General features: G+C 44.7%; 1 protein-coding gene across 6 annotated transcripts in view; it reads right to left on the bottom strand.

Annotated features, from left to right (window-relative positions):
* The window catches only part of RFFL (ring finger and FYVE like domain containing E3 ubiquitin protein ligase), a 32,037-nt gene that overhangs the window by 12,255 nt on the left and 2,294 nt on the right, over positions 1-17,488 (bottom strand). For 2 of the 6 annotated variants that reach the window (XM_032200731.1, XM_032200735.1), the window contains exon 2: positions 464-654. In XM_032200731.1, coding sequence (XP_032056622.1) covers positions 464-649 — 186 coding nt within the window. In that variant the 5' untranslated portion in view covers positions 650-654. The other 4 variants (XM_032200734.1, XM_032200733.1, XM_032200732.1 and 1 more) reach the window with 4 other exon arrangements.

Raw genomic sequence — 17,488 nt, 5'->3', positions numbered from 1 at the left:
AACACGCCCTCAATAAACTTGTATGGCTTTTTAGTTTGCAAGAGATAAGTAGATCTTCCTTTCCTGGAAGCACAGATAGACTACTAAACTTCTTACCACGACTTTTTGTTAAAGAGCATTAGACATTTTAAAATAACAAATGAAAAAAATAATGTTCAAGTTAATGCTCCTTTAAATGGTTATAAGCAGTTCAGCCACCTTCTTTTAGCATCTGTGAGAGCCAAGTCTAAGGCTAACTACCACATCTCTAATCATCTTTAACTGCGCCTGCTAATTGCGAAAGAATGACTAAGGGATACAGAAGCAAAGGCAAGCTGTCTTACTCCATATGGTATCCTCAAATCAGATGCCTCTAACGTGCACCCCTTTCTCTTCAAATCAGCTCTTGGTAATTAAGCAGACATCAGGCAGCACGCTGCGAAGTGAGCAGTCAGCGGCACCAGGGCAGATGTTCACAACTCACCTTTCTGGAGGAATTGTCGAAGTGCGCCCCGCACGCTTTACAGCTCTCCTCAGAAGCAGTGGGAGAGGGGTAGGAGCTGTACCCAGGGTTGGAGTAGGCCTGGGCTCTGGCTCCCTGCTCTGGCTGCGACTGCATCTCTTCAGCTGAGCCATCCAGGCAAAACCAGTTACAACAGCCTGCCCACATAGTAACTGGAAAGGGAAAAAAAAATATACATTAGACATGGCACAAGGAGCAACCTGTCAGGTAAAGCAAGGACAAATCATACAATGCACATTTAAATTTCCCACTATCAATTCACTTTCTGGCAGCGTTTGTAAGCTTTGAGCTTTCCTCTAACTTAAACGTGCACACACAAAAACCATGCATCCAGTCGTATGTGTTTGATGAGAAAGGCCAAAGTTCGGGACTGCTGTTAGTGGAATTTCTTAAGTGTCAAGAGATCCCAGTGATAAGATAAAATTTATGTTCCAGTTGGCTGAAACTCTATGATTAGTTTGCTGTAACAGTCTGTCTCTACTCCATGTAAGCAAAACACACTTTCTTTCTTTGTGTATCAGGAAAAGATAACAAGCTTGCTTTTTATTTAAGTAATACATAAAAGACGTAATTAACACCTAGATTGCAGACGAGTATTCTTCAACTGCATTCTTAAACCCTCCACAAATTTACAGGTACAAACCTAAGAGGACAAGGAGAGGGGAGCCACTGATCTCACATTGCCAGTTCTCAATCAAATCTGCAGCATTTAAACACTAAATCATCACGCAGCAAGTAATGTTAGTCATTCAAGAGAATTCAGATACAAGCTCCCACTAAGTAACTTGGGAAAACAATTGCATATGAGACACATAATCGCTTGTTTATTTTCTTGTGAGCCAAACAGTGACGTATACACACGTAACCTAAAATCCCAGCAGCCCAGCACAAAATGCAGTCTTGTATTCTAAGACCACCCATGCAGAAGTATTCCAGAAACACACTGCTATAAACTGGCTTTGGGGAGTTTACAAAGAAACCTGAATTCATCTGGGCATTCAGTTTCTAGAGCACACACCACGTGTCATCACTTAATGGTAAACAGAATACAAATTGCCTCCTCTGCATTTCTGCATTCACGCTGTAGCTCCTGGACTGTGTTTCTTTTATGTCTTAACAATCAGGTCCATCACTGGCAGCGTTCGGCAACTGCTCAGTTTTATAATCTGGAAAAAAAAACATCTCCCAGCTATGCAGCCAATTCATTTATTTCACCACAGTAATTTTTGCCACTGTAAAAACCCAGATTCCCACAGGAAGGGGGCTGGTATGAGCCCTAAGGGTTATTTGGTACAACAAACTGGGGGTTGGTTTGTTCTGAAGCTGTGTTGTGTCTTTGGGGCTGATGTACTTGAATCGGAAAGCTTCTGCAGTTTGGTGCAGCTCCAGTATCTGTAGTTTTAGTGGCATCTTTATTCTTTTTTTTGAAGTCTGAACGTGGCTTGTCAAAGTGGCCGCTGTCACCGCAGCGGACACACGCCTTTCAGGATTCACAATGGTGAGCTTACCGACGGGTTTACCCTGGCAGCTCAGCAGATTGCAGTGTTTGTGTGAAGAGCTGCGGATTCGTGACTGACAAACAATTTGTGGAGTAACCGATGTTCACAGTGCTGAGATCTCTGCTAGCAGGATAGTAACAGAAAGGAGCACCAGGCGGCTGATGGAAGGACAGGGTGACCAAGAGCATGGCACAGACACAGGGCACGGGACTATTATTACAGATATTTGGGATATTAAAATTTTTAAAAGCTGATGCTACTGAACCCCGAAAATCACACAGTGTGATCCTATCAGTGCGTGTTGACAGAAAGTGTTGTAGGTGCCTGGACCACCCTCCTCCCACGTCACTTGGAGCCACCCTCAGACACAACAAGCAGGCTACTGTGCTTGCTCAGTGGCTCCAGAGAGCAAACCACCTCGGCAGGAGCACGCACGTCCCGCACAGAAAGCACACGGGATGGTCACAGCAAAACAGTGAGGGCCTTCAGGCCCCCAGCTACTTGGATTCATGTTGCATCTCTGCGTACAAAACTCGGTGTCAGAAGATGAGCTTGAATGCAGCTGGTATTTAGAACCATAAACAAGAACCGAGGGAAAAGCAGAGCGAGTTCTCACCGACACACAGGGAGCTGAGGTCTGCACATGGCAGCAGTACAGCTCCAGTGTCTCAGCCTAACATTTGGTTTCACATGCCAGGGTTGTCATCCTGTGTAAGCAAAGGTAATTATCCCTTGATAAATACATGGAGAGATGTTCCACGAACAGAAATAACACATCATCCACTTGCATTAGCGCTGCACTGCAATCAAAACACATACTTCACATATCATACAGGAAAAAACAGTTACTCTTTCTTTCTGCACACTCATTTTCAAGCAGTCAGTCCTTCTCACACATTAACAGATCCTATATATTTAGGAAACACTGAGTTTGTATTTTAAACTATGCTGTTTGGAGGTTTCTTCCTAGGAATTGCAAATCTAAACAACACGAGAGACTTCTGCACAGTGAAACTTGTATTCACAGGCTCTGCAGCAGGGGAAAACTGCGTCCATCGTAAGCTTTCTTCTCTTCCTGCTCCAAAGACCCCTGCAAATCAAAGGCCACCCACGACAGTGGAATATACAAATGCTACTGCCTGCCCTCAAAAACTTTGTTCTCCTAAAGAGCTCAGCCCAGTAATTCACTCTGGAACACTGTAACACGTCAAACTTGAGGAAGAAAAACACAAGGGAGTGCACAAACAGGGATAAAATAAGACAGAACTCCACATTCAGCCGAAATTGTAGATTTGTGCTATTGCTAGGAAATGAAAAGACTGACAAAAGGCTCAGATGTTGTTTCAGAAGAACCTTAATCCTGCTCATCTGTGCGAGTATGAAGGGAAACATCCACAAGCAGCCAGCTACAGCCAGGCCTGCCCTCCGGTCTGCACAGCTTTTCCCAAATGCACCTCCTGTCTTTAAGAGGAAGGAGCACACGGAGGTACAACAGCCACATTACCGCAGCCTGTAATAGCGTATGTCAGGTTTTAATTATTTCAGAACCTTGGTGTGTAAGTTTAGGCTTGTCAGCAAGCAGGATTTACATTGACAGAGGTGCCTCACTGAAACTTCATGCTGCCGTTTGCTAGGTGCACGGAAACGAACAGCTTGGAGTTTTTGGGAGGCTGGAGAGTTCCTCTTGAACACACATTTGCCCTGTGAGCAGGCACCCCACACCTCCGTGCTGCCACCAGCCCTTGGACAAGGCTTCTGCAGGCACACGGTGCCATACCAGCCAGCCAGCAGCCTGCCCTCCTGCCCCAGCCAGCCCAACAGCTCCACAGGCAAGAGAAGGAGCTCACAAACCTCCGCCCGTGCAGCTGCCCTCATGCTCTGCATCTCAGGAGTCCACACCAGCCCACATCATTTCCTAGATACTTGCTACTAGTTTCACATTCCCACGGGCCCACGGTGGCTGAAAAGCAATAATTAAGCTGCTAATGGCTGGAAAGGCAGCTGCTGCTCTATGGGAACTTCAAACTGCCACCAGTTGAGTGAAGCTTTTCTAACCAGTGGCTGCGCTGCCAAGCAGACTGGACTGAGATTGAAGGTGCTACAATCTCTGTGTCTGCCTACAGCTGAAGGAAGATGACAGAAAGCAGAGGTAAGGCTCAGCACCTGCTTCAAAAAGGGGTTTTCCTTTGCTCTGCACAGCACCACTTGCAGACCTGAGGAGGAGGACTGGGAGCAGCAGCTGTACTTCAGGGTGAGATTTCAAGCTAGCAATTTCTTAGATTGCTCTACAATGTTTTCTATAGCCTAATTACTCCCTTATCTATCTCATTACCCATTCCGAGGCACATGGTCAGCACCACCCAGAAGCTGGTGATTTCTGTAAGCAGTGCTTTGGAAGGACAGGTTTGTGGTGCAGCTGTGGCAGTTCGAGTACTGTACCTAGCAAGCACTGCTCCACGTATAGCCCGTCAAACCTCTGCAGACAAGCGGCTGTTTTCCATGCAGGGAGCACCCCAGCTGCAACAAACAACTGCCCTGCCACATTTACCAGCAAAAAACGCTGCTGCTTTGTTGTGCTTGGTACACCCCTCCAGTAACCTGACCAATATTAGCACATCCATGTGGCAATGCCTACAACACCGCAGTCTTCTGGAGTTCTCAAGCAACTTCTTGAATAGAAGAGGTCGACTTGCTGGCGTGAGTAACACCACAGGCATTACTGATAGCAGCAGGCATCGTTATTCTTGGACACGCTGCTCACACTGGCTGACGGGAGAAAATAAATGTTTTAGCTACACAGCTGCAGGATGAGAGCAGATCACACTTTAGGGAAACTGAAGCTGTGTTGCAGGCAATCACAAGAGAACTCCTGGTGGCCACGCAGACCTGCCCTGCACCCTAAGCGCATGTTGCGCTTGGGGCGCCTGCAATAGCAGGGGCTGGAGGTGCAAGATCAAAGACAGCCTAACCTGGCCATGCAAACACATCCACCCACCTGCAATTATCACTCTGGGCGTGTTCCTGGCAGGGTGGGGGTGCTCTTCTACCTTCTTTCTTGAGTTCCTTTAATGAAAAGCCAGAAGGCATCCAGTAAATCGCGGATGAGGCAGGGAGTTGCTTGCCACACTACCACGCTCCGATGGATTGCTTGGATTGCTTTTTTTTCCCCCCCCCTCAAATATGAAGCTGTGAATGCTGAGACTCTTTTCACTGATTTTAAACAGCAGGCTGAAATTCATTTCACCAGCAGTTCATTAACATCTTCTGTGCATCTCCATGGGTTTCGTATAAATCTGAGAGCTTTATTCCATTCCAGAGGCAGCATCACTGATGTCAGAAGCTTTCCTCACATCCCCTGTTGGAGATAGCATTCATAATGCATTCCTGGGATTTTATGCTTTCCATATTCATTAAAAAAAAAAAAAAAGCAAGCATTTGAACTCAAACTCTCACGATACCTCTTACTGCAGAGGCAATATTAATGCCATAACCCTTCTGGCTGGAATATCAGAGACTACTGTCTACACACAGGATTTATTACACATGCTTTGTGGATTTCTATCAAAGGGTAGGCTTTGTCTGTATAGGAGACCTTAGGTTGATGTTTGAACAGGAACATAAAGGGAATTTTTATAAGAGTGCAAACAGTAAGAGACCAGAGCAAGCAAAACCAACGTTTCTCAGTATCTTTGAGCTTTTGGCTCAACAGAATAAAGTTGTCCATGAGTGTGCTTGGCTGCTCAGGAATTTGGGAGCTGAAATACAATAGCACAAACAAGACACTTGAGTTAAGAGATCAAAAGGAACTGCGCTCCCACGAGCAGCAGATTTTGCTCCCACATGAGCAGAGGCCGCAGCACCAAGTCCTCCTCCTCCTCCTCCCCGGAGTCCTTCAGCCACTGGAGCACCAAGGCCAACGACCCTTGAGGCTACTGCAGATACAGAAGGATGCCAAAAAGGGAGGGAGATGCACAATAAAACAGCAGCCTTGCCAGGTCACGCTTTCCAACAATCACACTTGCTCGTTAGCTCCATCAGCTGCCCTCACACCTCCTGCTTTAGTGGCTCAGCTCGGCACACTGAGCTTCTCTTCTATCAGCTCCGAGCTCCCTGGTCCATCTCGTGCATCACTCAGAGGCCGCCCTCCTTGACTTTCTTACTCCCTGCCAGCAGCGCCCCGTGCTCCTGAACTGCCTTCTCCCACCTCTCAGAGGTTTCCATGAGATCACCGCAGGGTCTCAGCCTCCTTTTTCCCCCTTCCCCTCACTCTTTGCCACGTAGCAGCCAACTGCCGAGCCGCACAATCCACCGAGGTCTGTGCTTCAAGTACAGGCACTGGACAAAAACACACACCTGACCTGCTCTCCACTGTGCAGCATCCACAGCAACGCCACACTCACTGGTAAGGCATCGCTTCCAGTGGGACAGAAGACAACTGGGATTAATTTTATTCAAAAAACAAACAAACAAACAAAAAAAACCACTACTACCCACTATTTCCAGGGCCTTAAAGATCACTGAAGACTGCTCAGGAAGCCAGAACAAAGCAGTGTGACTTCAAAATACTCATGTCCTGCCACAGCACTTTTAAAATTTTTATTTTTATGTTACTATTCCATGCAGTAATCCCTGCAAAATTCACCAGATGCCACTTTCATGAATGCTGTTTTGCAATGACTTAAGTGTTTAATGAATTAACCATATTTTTTTGCCCAATTAATAGCACTGTATGGTTGTTCATTGCTGTAATTCCTCATTTTTTAATAAAAGTAAACCTCCACTGATAAGGAATGCCTTGCTAAAATTAGTTCCACTAATAACCTGCCACTTAAAAGCTGAAATCACTGCTTCCCTCATCACAAATTAGTGTTTACTTGATAACAAGGCTATAATCTGCTCAAATGACATTTATTCATTAAGTTTTATTTTAATCAGTCTGTTTCACAGGCACGCAGACCTGAATTATGGTAAATGGAAGAAGCCACGTGTTGGGGCTGGGGGAAAACTCAGCAAACAGGATATTTGCAAGAGGCACAAGGCAAGGAGGCAGGCTGTCAGTCCGAGCACATTTGCAGAGCTGGTGTCTTAACGAGCACAAAGAAGAAATTGAAGATTGGGCACCAGCTAGCAGGAAGCAAGGAAATCCAGTTCATTGTATGTAACAACTGGTTTAAACACCTTAGGTTTTTACCTAGGGAAAGGAAAAATGCATTTAGGAGCAAAGATAGGAGTCCACATCGGGTCCAAGATGACAACACGCACATCTTGCAGAAATACACGAGCACACATCAGAACTGTACCACAGCTAGAAACGGGAGGGTTTGAGGGCAGAGAGACTGAAATGTTGTTCTGGAGGGACTAGGTGTCTCATCTCTAGGCACTTAAGCATGCAACACCGACAATCTTTATGAAGACAAATACACGACAGCTCACCAGTCCCAGCGGTGACTTCGATGTCCGTCTCAGAAACTGTCCAGCTACACGGAGGATGAGGCATTCGGCTCAATCCACGATGAGCTTAGTCAGAACCAAGCATCCCAGTTATTTTCTGTGTTGTGTCTCGGCGAGGCGTTGGAGCACCGGGGAGCGCAGCACGCCTGCCGTGAGGGCCAGCAGCTGCCCCTGAGCAGCCCTGGCACACTCGCATGCCCTGGCCACCACCGGCTGATAGAGCTGCCTAGACCTTCCCCATCGGGTGCATTACCACAGGGCTGGAAGCTCAGCTTGTAGACTCCAGTGAACCATCTTCAGGCCCTCCTTAACGCAGCCACGATGCCTTCCAAAGCCTCCAGGTAGGCAGCAGAGGCGCAGAGCATCCCAACGTGCCCAGCCAGGTGACAGAGAGCAGCACACAGCCGCGTCCGACAGCGCGTTTGTGAGGTGCACTGCTTCCCCGAGCCCAAAGGACGGGAATTTGGCCACACACCAGCATTTTAATCAAGGAAGTGACATCCGTTTACCACAGAGCAGAAAGTAAACAGCACAGCCCGTTGGGGCAGGGCGCAGAGCAGCACAGGAAAAAGCTGGAGCTGCACAGACACAACCCCACACAGCTCTGCTGAAACGCTATCGCCTTAAATCATTGCAGATTCCACAAGAAGTGAAAATACCAAAGCAATTTCCTAGTTATATTGTACAAAGGAAACCATCACGCAGACAAAGATCCCTTTATACTGCTATAACCTGTTTTACAGTGGAGTTAAGTCCTCTGCAATGTAAGCCTTTGGAAAACGTGCTTAAAGAGAGGAAGATTAAGAATCAGAGACCTCAAATACATTAAAAAACACAGCGGGTAATCCAAGAACATTTTACAGCTCTATCAGTGTTTATCAGCATTCAATGTTACTTTGCAAGCATACTGTGTGCCAAGCTTGCTGATGCTGTGTGTGTATCAGTGCACACACCTATGGCCATCAGCAAATCCCCCCGTGCTGTTATGAGCGCACAGGATCTGCGCTTCAACAGCTCTTTGAAACCAGAGACCCGTCGTTTTCATTTGGAAACTGAAAAAAATGCTTTTAGAAAGCTGTGCTATTTATACAGCATTGCAGAATAAGCCAATACCAAAGTCACAAAAAGGAAACCATCACTTGACTCCCAGGCTCTGCACCTGAATTGCAAACAGCACTCACCCGTTTTCTTCCTTCTCAGAAGCACAACTGATGTCAAATGGTTTTTCCCAGCAAGAGAACCTTGGAAATCCTGTTTTCATTTAAAGGGAACTGGGTACCTGGGGGGTGTATTATTGCAATGTAAACTGTTTATTTTGACCTAAAGTTGCACTGCATATTTTGAAAAAATATTTAGATTAAAAGTTCTTCTTGCTATTACACATAATTAGGTTTCAAGACATCTGCCAAAATGGAAATTCAGCAACAGCTTGCTTTTTCCCTTGCAAAAAGTCAGTGACGTTCTTTCAGCAAGCTAACAAACAAAACAACAAAAAACCCTAGCGATAAATGAAATCACATTACTGACTAGTTTTGGACAAGTATTTGTCTTACCCAGTTTACCTTAGTTACTTAGTCCCATACCTCTTCCCCAATAATTTTTTGTAACCTCAGATCGACCATCTCCCTTCTACTACCTTGCTATCCTGAAAAACAGCAACAAGAAAGCTGGTGCATACTTTCACCCTAGCAGGACACACTCATCACCAAACCAGAATTCAGTCAGCTGTACTAAATAAAGTCAGAAAAAATACGAAAGAACTCTGGAGAAATTCAATTCCAAAGCACTGCGTTTTGTTACCACACCTGCCTAGCATCCTGCATGTGTGGACCTCTGTCTCCATCACACACAGAAGTGACTGCAAAAACAGAAGCTCTCTGTCAGAAGCTCTGCAATCACAACAGCCCAGGAATCCGAGATCGTTGTGTACCACTTCAATCTGTACTTTTCATTATGGGAAAAAGATTGATCCTGGCTCGTATTCTGAAGTTTTTTCTCTTTTCATTCACATCATCACAAGTCTTTTCCTGGATTTAGTTTCAGCCAGCTATCTTTTTTTCAAGCAGTTGAGTAGCTGCTCAAATAATTGCAATATATAGCAATGAATTGCTAGATGAAAACCTGATGACTTAAATAACTGCACGGCTTCCCTAGCCAGCTGTATTCAAGGGAAGTTGTTCCATCCCCAAACCCACCTGGACTACCTCTGTGGCAGTCGTGTGGCAATAGCTGGGGCAGGCTAGCTGGGTGTGTGCCCACCTGAAAGCCAGAAATGGTCCCCAGAGGCACAATGTAATCAATTCAGGGAATCCTCCTGCTGCTACCACCACAAACCCCTCACCCCCTTTGAAAATTCTACAGTTCCTGTAATAAAAATCACTCAAACTGCGTTTCTGCTGCAGAACACTGCTGTGAGCTGACTGACTCCAACATTCAGATATTACAAACAAGCAACAGCAGCTCCCCGATTTAAGCCGGTACTGCAGAAGAACACTTTCAAGTCAGCTTTGCTTTCAAGAAGGAAAAAGCTAATCAGTGCTGAAGGGCTTTAAGGATGCTCCTCTGAGCAGGGGGATCACAGGGAGCTGGATGAGAATGGGAAGCTCTCTCTCCAGCTCAATAAGTTACGTGTTCATCAACAGCTAATCGCTGGAACGAAGCACATCTGTACGGGGGCAGCTGAGCAGAGAAGGAGGCATTATCCAGCCACTGCTTCTCTGGCTCCTAGAAGCAGGATAGGAGCACAGACCATAAGATGCATCTCACCACAAATTGCAGTGATGTGTACGCAAACTCCCTGTCCCACCTGGTGTATCAGGCGTAAGGTTTTGGAGAGATGGAGTACTCTGGAGCGGCTGTTCCCAAAACAGAAGTCGTTACAAGTGCAATCTCAAACCTTGCAGTGCTATTCGTGCAACAGCTGAGCTTGTGTTGGAGGTGGTGCTGTCTCAGCACTCAGAATTGCATCAAAAGTGTCTGAAATTGGGACTGCAATTGGCACTAATGCTCTACAGGCTCTGTGCTGTCACTGTTTCAGACACCAAGGGTCAAGAGCGTTTAATGATGAGCTAGAGTGCCAGTTGGAAAGCCCCTAAATTACTTTTCATGGCAAGCTTGAGATTTATTATTTAAATAGCACACTTCTAAGTCTTTTTTTAGAATCAGAAGATAGCCTCAAAACTCCTTGCACACAAAGCCTTCTCTCCCACTGCCTCTTTTTCACAAACTGGTAGTAGAAAATGAACATAAAACCCAAGGAATTCATACATGTGGGGGAAAACACATTCAGGTGGATGATTCTGCAGTAAAATAGCTTGCAACAAAGATCTGTGCAGACTGGTAGGCAACCTCTAACCCGTTTAACTGTAGCCAGAAAAAAAAGACCACTTACTTGGCGAGGCCGAAGAAGATCTGAATGCATGTAATTTAGGCACATCATAACAAGTACCAACACTGCAAACTCATTTCTTAGCTATGCTTATTCCAAATTAACCTGAATTCAAATCCAGGCTAGGTGCTGAAATCGAGAAAAAAAATGCAACTGCAAATTATGTCCTGCAAGAGACAGGGACAAAGACCAGCAGGCACATCACAGCTGACATAGCGTGAAAGCTCAGTTCTCCTCGAGCACTGGAGTACCTCTGGGTTTGTCAGCAGTTAAAGAAAGGCGGGTCCAGGATACTGAGCCCTGCGAACCTGAGTACCAGTATTGTTATTCAGACAACAAAGGATATTGGAACCCAGAAGTCAGTTCATTTACAGCTTAGTCACCACATCTGTAGGCAACAGAAAATACCCACCCTCACTTGTGGTAAGCTAGTACAGGTGAAAGTTTGAGAGAGGCTTTGAAGCTGCACTCCTGAAGTATTTTCATAAATACTAACGATTGCTTTGTGCCAAAAAATCTCCAATGAGCACTGAAGCATTTGAAATTCAAATTTGCTTACGTGCGGGTCTGTATAAGAGCTTAAAAACTGAAGGAAAGAGCAAGCCTTACCATCCAGTGTCTGCCAGTAGAGCAACAGGAACTACTTGCAACATTCGTGGGACAGATGTTGTGAAAAAAAGACCATTTCCAACCGCCTACAGTATCTAGTGCTGAAAGATTCTAAGTCAGTTACTTTACCACTGCTCTTGTTTGACTGCCGTGCCTGTCTTCCTTCATGTTGTCTTCCTTCAGACTCAATTTCTGCAGAACGCTAAGGATTAGTAACCCCAAAACATTACAGACTGAGATCTGTGCTTTACTCAAACTGAAACATTAAAAAAAAAAAAAAAAGCAACCATATTGTCCAGGATTTTTGGATAGCGCGTTGAAGGGTAACATCCCAAGGAGATGCTGCAAGAGCTCACAGAGGAGCTCACCTACACTGTCAGTACAGCTTATTTCCATACAAGTAAACACTTCTCTCTTGCAACTAAAGCCATGACAAAGCAGAAAGCCACCCACCTGCCTTTACTGTCACATCTCTACGCACACATTCCAGCAGAACAGTAAAATTGCGTGCCAAGCACTGTAAGCACCCCTGCAAACTGCCAACAGAAGCAGGAGAGCACACCATCCTAAGGCACAGCTCACCTCAACGTGCTGGAATTTATGTTTATCCAAGCAGAAAGTCAGGATTGCTGAACATGAAACCAATGCTGGATCCTACCTGCAGAAAATATTTTCAAAAGACTTCAAAGATGCTAGGTAATGAAAGCTCCAAGCAGCCTTTAAGGACCTGCATCCTCTGGACTCCGCACCTTCGTCACAAAGAGGAAATTTCCCATATATGGCCCAGGCAGCCTGGGTTCACATTTCAGTGCACAGCTTTTGGCAAGCCCAAGACATTCAGACACTATGAGTCAGTGCTCCAGAAACCGTTGGGCTTTATAAACCAATAAATCTGATTTTTGTTTGTTTGTTTTTTTAATTTGCAGCCTTTTTTTTTTTTCCCAACCTTTGCAGTACACAGGCACGGTCCCATTTTCATTTTGCTTCTCAGTTACTGGGAGGAGTGCCTTTTTCCATTCTGGATTTGTTTGCTTTGTAAAACAACAGACCAGACTTTTGTAATAGTCTAAATACTGATGGTGGGGCATTAAGAAAAAACATACCGGCTATCACGGAAGCTGGGAACAGATATATGCCTCTTGTACTTTCACACAGCTTTTTAACAACAAGGAACTCTTTTTTTTTTTTTTTTTTTTTTAAATAACACCTCCAAACATCTCCACTTCTGTTCTCAGATCCCAACAACTTACCCAGCGTTCCAGCTCAAGCAGGACTCCTGCAGTGAGGAAGCTCCCCACAACCCAGCCTTTTCCACCAGCTGCCTTGCAACATCACCGTGAACTTCCTTCCATTTTGAGTTCTTCTCTTCTCAGTTCAGCAGGCCAGCAGAGATTGCCCCATTTTTGATTACATACACAAAAATCACACATCACTTACTCCTATTTTTAAAAGAGACCTAAAGTTCAACAAATGCCATTGGGAAATTACTTCCAGATTCGTAACGGGGTAAATAATAAGGCACAACTGTGGATGAGGATTTTTGGTTTCAGTTTCTAGCTCTGCCCTGGACAACCTGTGCATCTGATCAGATCAATTCTCCGTGCCTCAGTTTCCCCTACATAATACACAAATGATACCCCCTTAGGGAACAGAACCAAGTTAATATCTTGCTCCTCCAAGGCAGTGCTATGTTCATAATGGAGGTAAACACTTTCAGAGAGCTGTCAGAGCTCAGCGAGGTGCTTCTGGGAAGAAATGCTTAGAGCGAAAATGTATTTATGACTGTCTTGCACTTTTATAGAGCATCCTAACGATGTAACGTCATACCAAAACACAGCAGAAGAAAAAGCAGACAACAGGAGGTTATTTTAAGGCTGACTTTGTTTCAGGCAAGTGCCAAAGACAACACAAGTCCAATTAGTTTTCTGGTCTTTTTAGTTGAGGTTTAACTCCCTACCAGTTCACAGCCAAAATTACAGTAATGTGCAGAACAAAATATTGTTCAAAAAGTTTGTTTTTGCTTAGTGGAGCGTTTTTACTTTAAAAAGAGCTTCACTAACATATTTGGCTATGCCAAAAAATGACATGATTGGTACTTAAAGAGAAGTGTCAGGAGGCAGTACACTATTAAATTGCTGTTTAGAAAAACATCTCGGATTTTAGACTTCAAACATTTTGTGGATGTTGTAAAAATCCCCTTTTATTTATAAGTTCAGAAGGTTTGCTAAACGCTTGTAGGCTATTTCCTTCATATTTAGGGATTACAGCAGATCAGTCAAAGTATGCAGTAGACAGGAAGAGTTTAGATCCTTTCCTTCACCTTTGCTTTTAACAGGAGAATTTTTAGGAACTACTACCATGCACTCCAGACTTAATTTCAAGCTTGCATCTCTTATTCCTTGAAGAGCAATAAAAGCATTAGCTTGCATTATTATGAGTCATATCCAGAAGTAAAAAGTAAGTTGAGGCTTCCATAACAGTACCTTACCAAGCTACTTAGGTTTTCACCAGATCACCACTTGTAAAACACTGTTGAGGAGACAGGACTCATTTTAAGTATGATTGTAGAATGGTTACTTAATAACATTTAATTAAATAATAATGTAATTTATTATCTGTAAGAATATACACAGTCTGAAAATCCTTAAATAGGTTTTCACCGATGAAAGGGTTCAGAGATGGTATCAGCACCACTCAGGACTATCAGATAAGCCCATGTGCAGATTTCAGATGTCTCTCAAGGCAGACGTCGGCAGATAAAAGCAACTGCGAGTACTTTGTTTTTAAATGCATTGCTTTGCTCTGCACAAGTAGTCATTTACTGGCGCTTTGAATTCCAACTGCATTCCCTATGCACATTTCGTAGGCACTGCAATTCGCTTCTGAGACTCCAGCAGCAAGCTAAACAACATTTTAATTCTTTTCAGGAATTTCTTACTTCCCTCGGAACGACATTCTTGCTTCAGCTATTTCCATTGCAGAAATCAGCCTGCGATCTCCCCTCGACTCAGAGAAGCAAGCAGAAGAAACAATGACAGGAAAAGAGAGAACAAGAAGGCTGAGGTTTTTGAGTTTATTTTCATCAGATGCCTGCATCAACTCCTCCTCGCTCCTTTTCTGAAGAAGAGAGGATCTTACTCATCTTACCTGGGAGCCCCGCGCACAGGCAGACGCACGACGAGCTGCTAGGTTTGACTAACCCCACATGGAAAGGCATGATTGCATGTGACCTCTGATAAGATTTTCAAGCTGAGAGACAGAAGGCATGAATTACGCACGTATCAGCCTCCGCCGGGAAGAAACCTGCACTCGGAGCTCCCAGAGCATAAATCAGCCTCTGTAAACACCGGCTTCAATTTCGACTTTTTTTGATTATACACTCAAAAGGGACTTAGAGATCTACACTTGATTTGGAATCTGAAAAATAAACTGTTTCCAAACTATTTTGTAATGCTTGTGCAATGGCCTCAAGACAGCCAGTAATTTAGACAGCTGTGTGACCAGCCACAGAAGCTGCATTTTAGAAATAGCCCTTCCTAGGAACAATTGAAACTTTCTCCGGGACGAAGTCCGCACACAGAGAGCAGTGTTTCCCTGCAACCATATAACAGTTTCATTATTGTTTAACCACCAAAAAACAGCTCCAACCATCTATCAAGCCTGACATCTCATCCGTCTCTGCTGCTAGCTCAGAGCACTAGGCATATGTAGGAAGAAGTTTGAGGATTCAAAAGGAAAAATTATTTTTTCTAAACAGAGAAACCATTTCTCTTTTTTTTAATGGTTAGTTCGCCATCCTAAAAACCTGTTCTGGATACTAAAGGCTTGCATGTCCACTGAGTGGTCATATACAAGGACCTAGAAAGAAAACTACTCCATCAAATGGATAAAAGCCCCAATTTAAGAGAAGTATAGCACAAACTGTAAGGCAATCCTATAGAGAAGGGATTCATCACCACGACACAACAGCACTGCCCAGCATGGCTCCATCCCCACCGTGGTTATTGCATCGAGCACCAGCCCGCCCATCCTAACAGCACTGCTGCTCAGCACGTGTCCGTGTCACCACAGCAGTCCTCAGCAGCCTCAACACAGTCCTGGAACAAAACCATCAATGCCTGCCGCAACCCCACACATCCTCCTGCACAAATTTCCAGAAATTGCTCGTCTGAGGGGCTCTGCCAGCTCCCCAGAGCAGCAGGGTGAGCGAAATGTGCAAGTCACCGGTGACTGCCTTCTGAGCAAGGTGCTCTGACATCAGCGGGCAGTGGTGACACACCAGTTTTAGGCCGGACTTCCCCGGGATGCAAATTACGGTTTGTGAGTCATCTGGGGACCAAGCCAAACCAATATAAACTCATGGACACAGTAAGTGGCATTGATTCAGCAACGACCTTTGTGACACTGCAATCTCAAATTATCCAGGGGTATATATAGAATATATAACGCCCAAGGAAGCTGGCTTCTGCAGTAGAGGTTACTGCACGAGCCACTCCCCAAGGAGAGCATTTTAAATTCACCTGTTTAAAAATCTCACTTAACATCAGTCTAGAGGCTAAAGATTCAAAACAAAGTGCTTACAAACATTCTTTTAAGCATATCCCACAACCCTCTGAATATAAAAGAAGGTGTCAAGAAAAAAATGCCAATATTAATATTTCTTTCTACATGGAAATACAACGTGAGATTTCGTATTCTGGCATTATTTGGCAGAGCAGCCAGAGGGCAGGTCTGTTAGAGAAAGAAGCCTAACTAAAATTTTAGACAGAAGTGAAAACCTCCAGGGCAATTAAAGTGAAAACCCCATAGATTTTACAGATCCTGAGAAGAATAAACAGTGTCTCTGAAAGGAACAATTCTTTCTAAAGAAAGCACCTCACGGGAACATAAATTAAAGAATCCAAGAAGGGTTTTCAGAAGCGAGAATAAGCTCTCAGCTTTGAGGAAACTGGCTGAGAAAGAGGGGAAAAGCTAATAAAAAAATATGAATTATTGATCTGAAAGTCATACTCCATTTCTTAAAGAAAACTGTAATTTTTCAACCTTGCAATGTTCTCTGAAGACTGAATAACCAACTTCAGAGGCATGTACCATCTGGTTAGAAAACCTGGCGTGCAGACAAGTTCTGCTTCTGACATCGACTCGGTGGTGCTGCGATTCTCCCACTCTGGCTCTCCCCACCTGTGAAACGGAGACTTCATTTATTCATCCTGCAGCGTTCTGTGCTCCCTGAACGCCAGCTGGTGCAGGTTCAAAGTACTCATTTCTGGCTTCTTGCAATGACCGTCCCCGGGAAGCGAAGGAAAACAAGCACGATACCGGAGATACTGATAGGCGCTATCAAGGCTAATGACTGGAAGGAATATCGGGGAGCAGGGGATGGGCTGGGGTTTTGCAATGGAAACAGGTGATCAGAGGAGGGGTAAAACATTTGCTGGATAAACATTTGCACCAGACAAACACAGCAAAGAGGAGAGCACGATATGCAAGGAGGCGAGCATCAAAGTCATCCCACAGCACAGACCTTACTGCAGCATCAGCTCTAACGCTTCCCTGTGGTGTTAGATCAAGCACACAGTCCCTACCAGGCTGCTAGCAATATGCAGAAATTTAAAGTCAGGCCGTGCTTGTAGCCAGAGCTCTGACCACAGAGAAGTGCCAAGTTCCCTCATGCTCACTACCACCCACCAGCACAGATCCTCTGCCCCGGGTCAGGAGCAGTTCATACCAGCTGCACCCAAACAAGGGTGGCACACACACAGCTATTTGCATCTCACAAGCCTTCTTCCAGCAAACTATTTTATTCGTCCATCCCTTCCCTTTCACTCCTAAGCACTAAGCAGCTGGTTCAAAGGCACAGGTCTTCCTAACCTCTCATCTTTGGATCAGGCTCTGTATTCCTCAGGACTGGTCAAAGGCTTTGGAAAACAGCCACTGAGATACTCTATATGCATTTGAAAATGAGCTCTAAGAGACTGAAAGCTAACCTAAACTGGTCTAAACATATTTTTTTCCTCCACATATTACAGGGAAGCCAAC

The sequence above is a fragment of the Aythya fuligula genome, chromosome 20 (assembly GCF_009819795.1).
Source record: "Aythya fuligula isolate bAytFul2 chromosome 20, bAytFul2.pri, whole genome shotgun sequence".
In the NCBI taxonomy this organism is placed as follows: domain Eukaryota; kingdom Metazoa; phylum Chordata; class Aves; order Anseriformes; family Anatidae; genus Aythya; species Aythya fuligula.
Note: the sequence above shows the minus strand (reverse complement) of the source record. Positions and strands in the feature narration are given on the sequence as shown.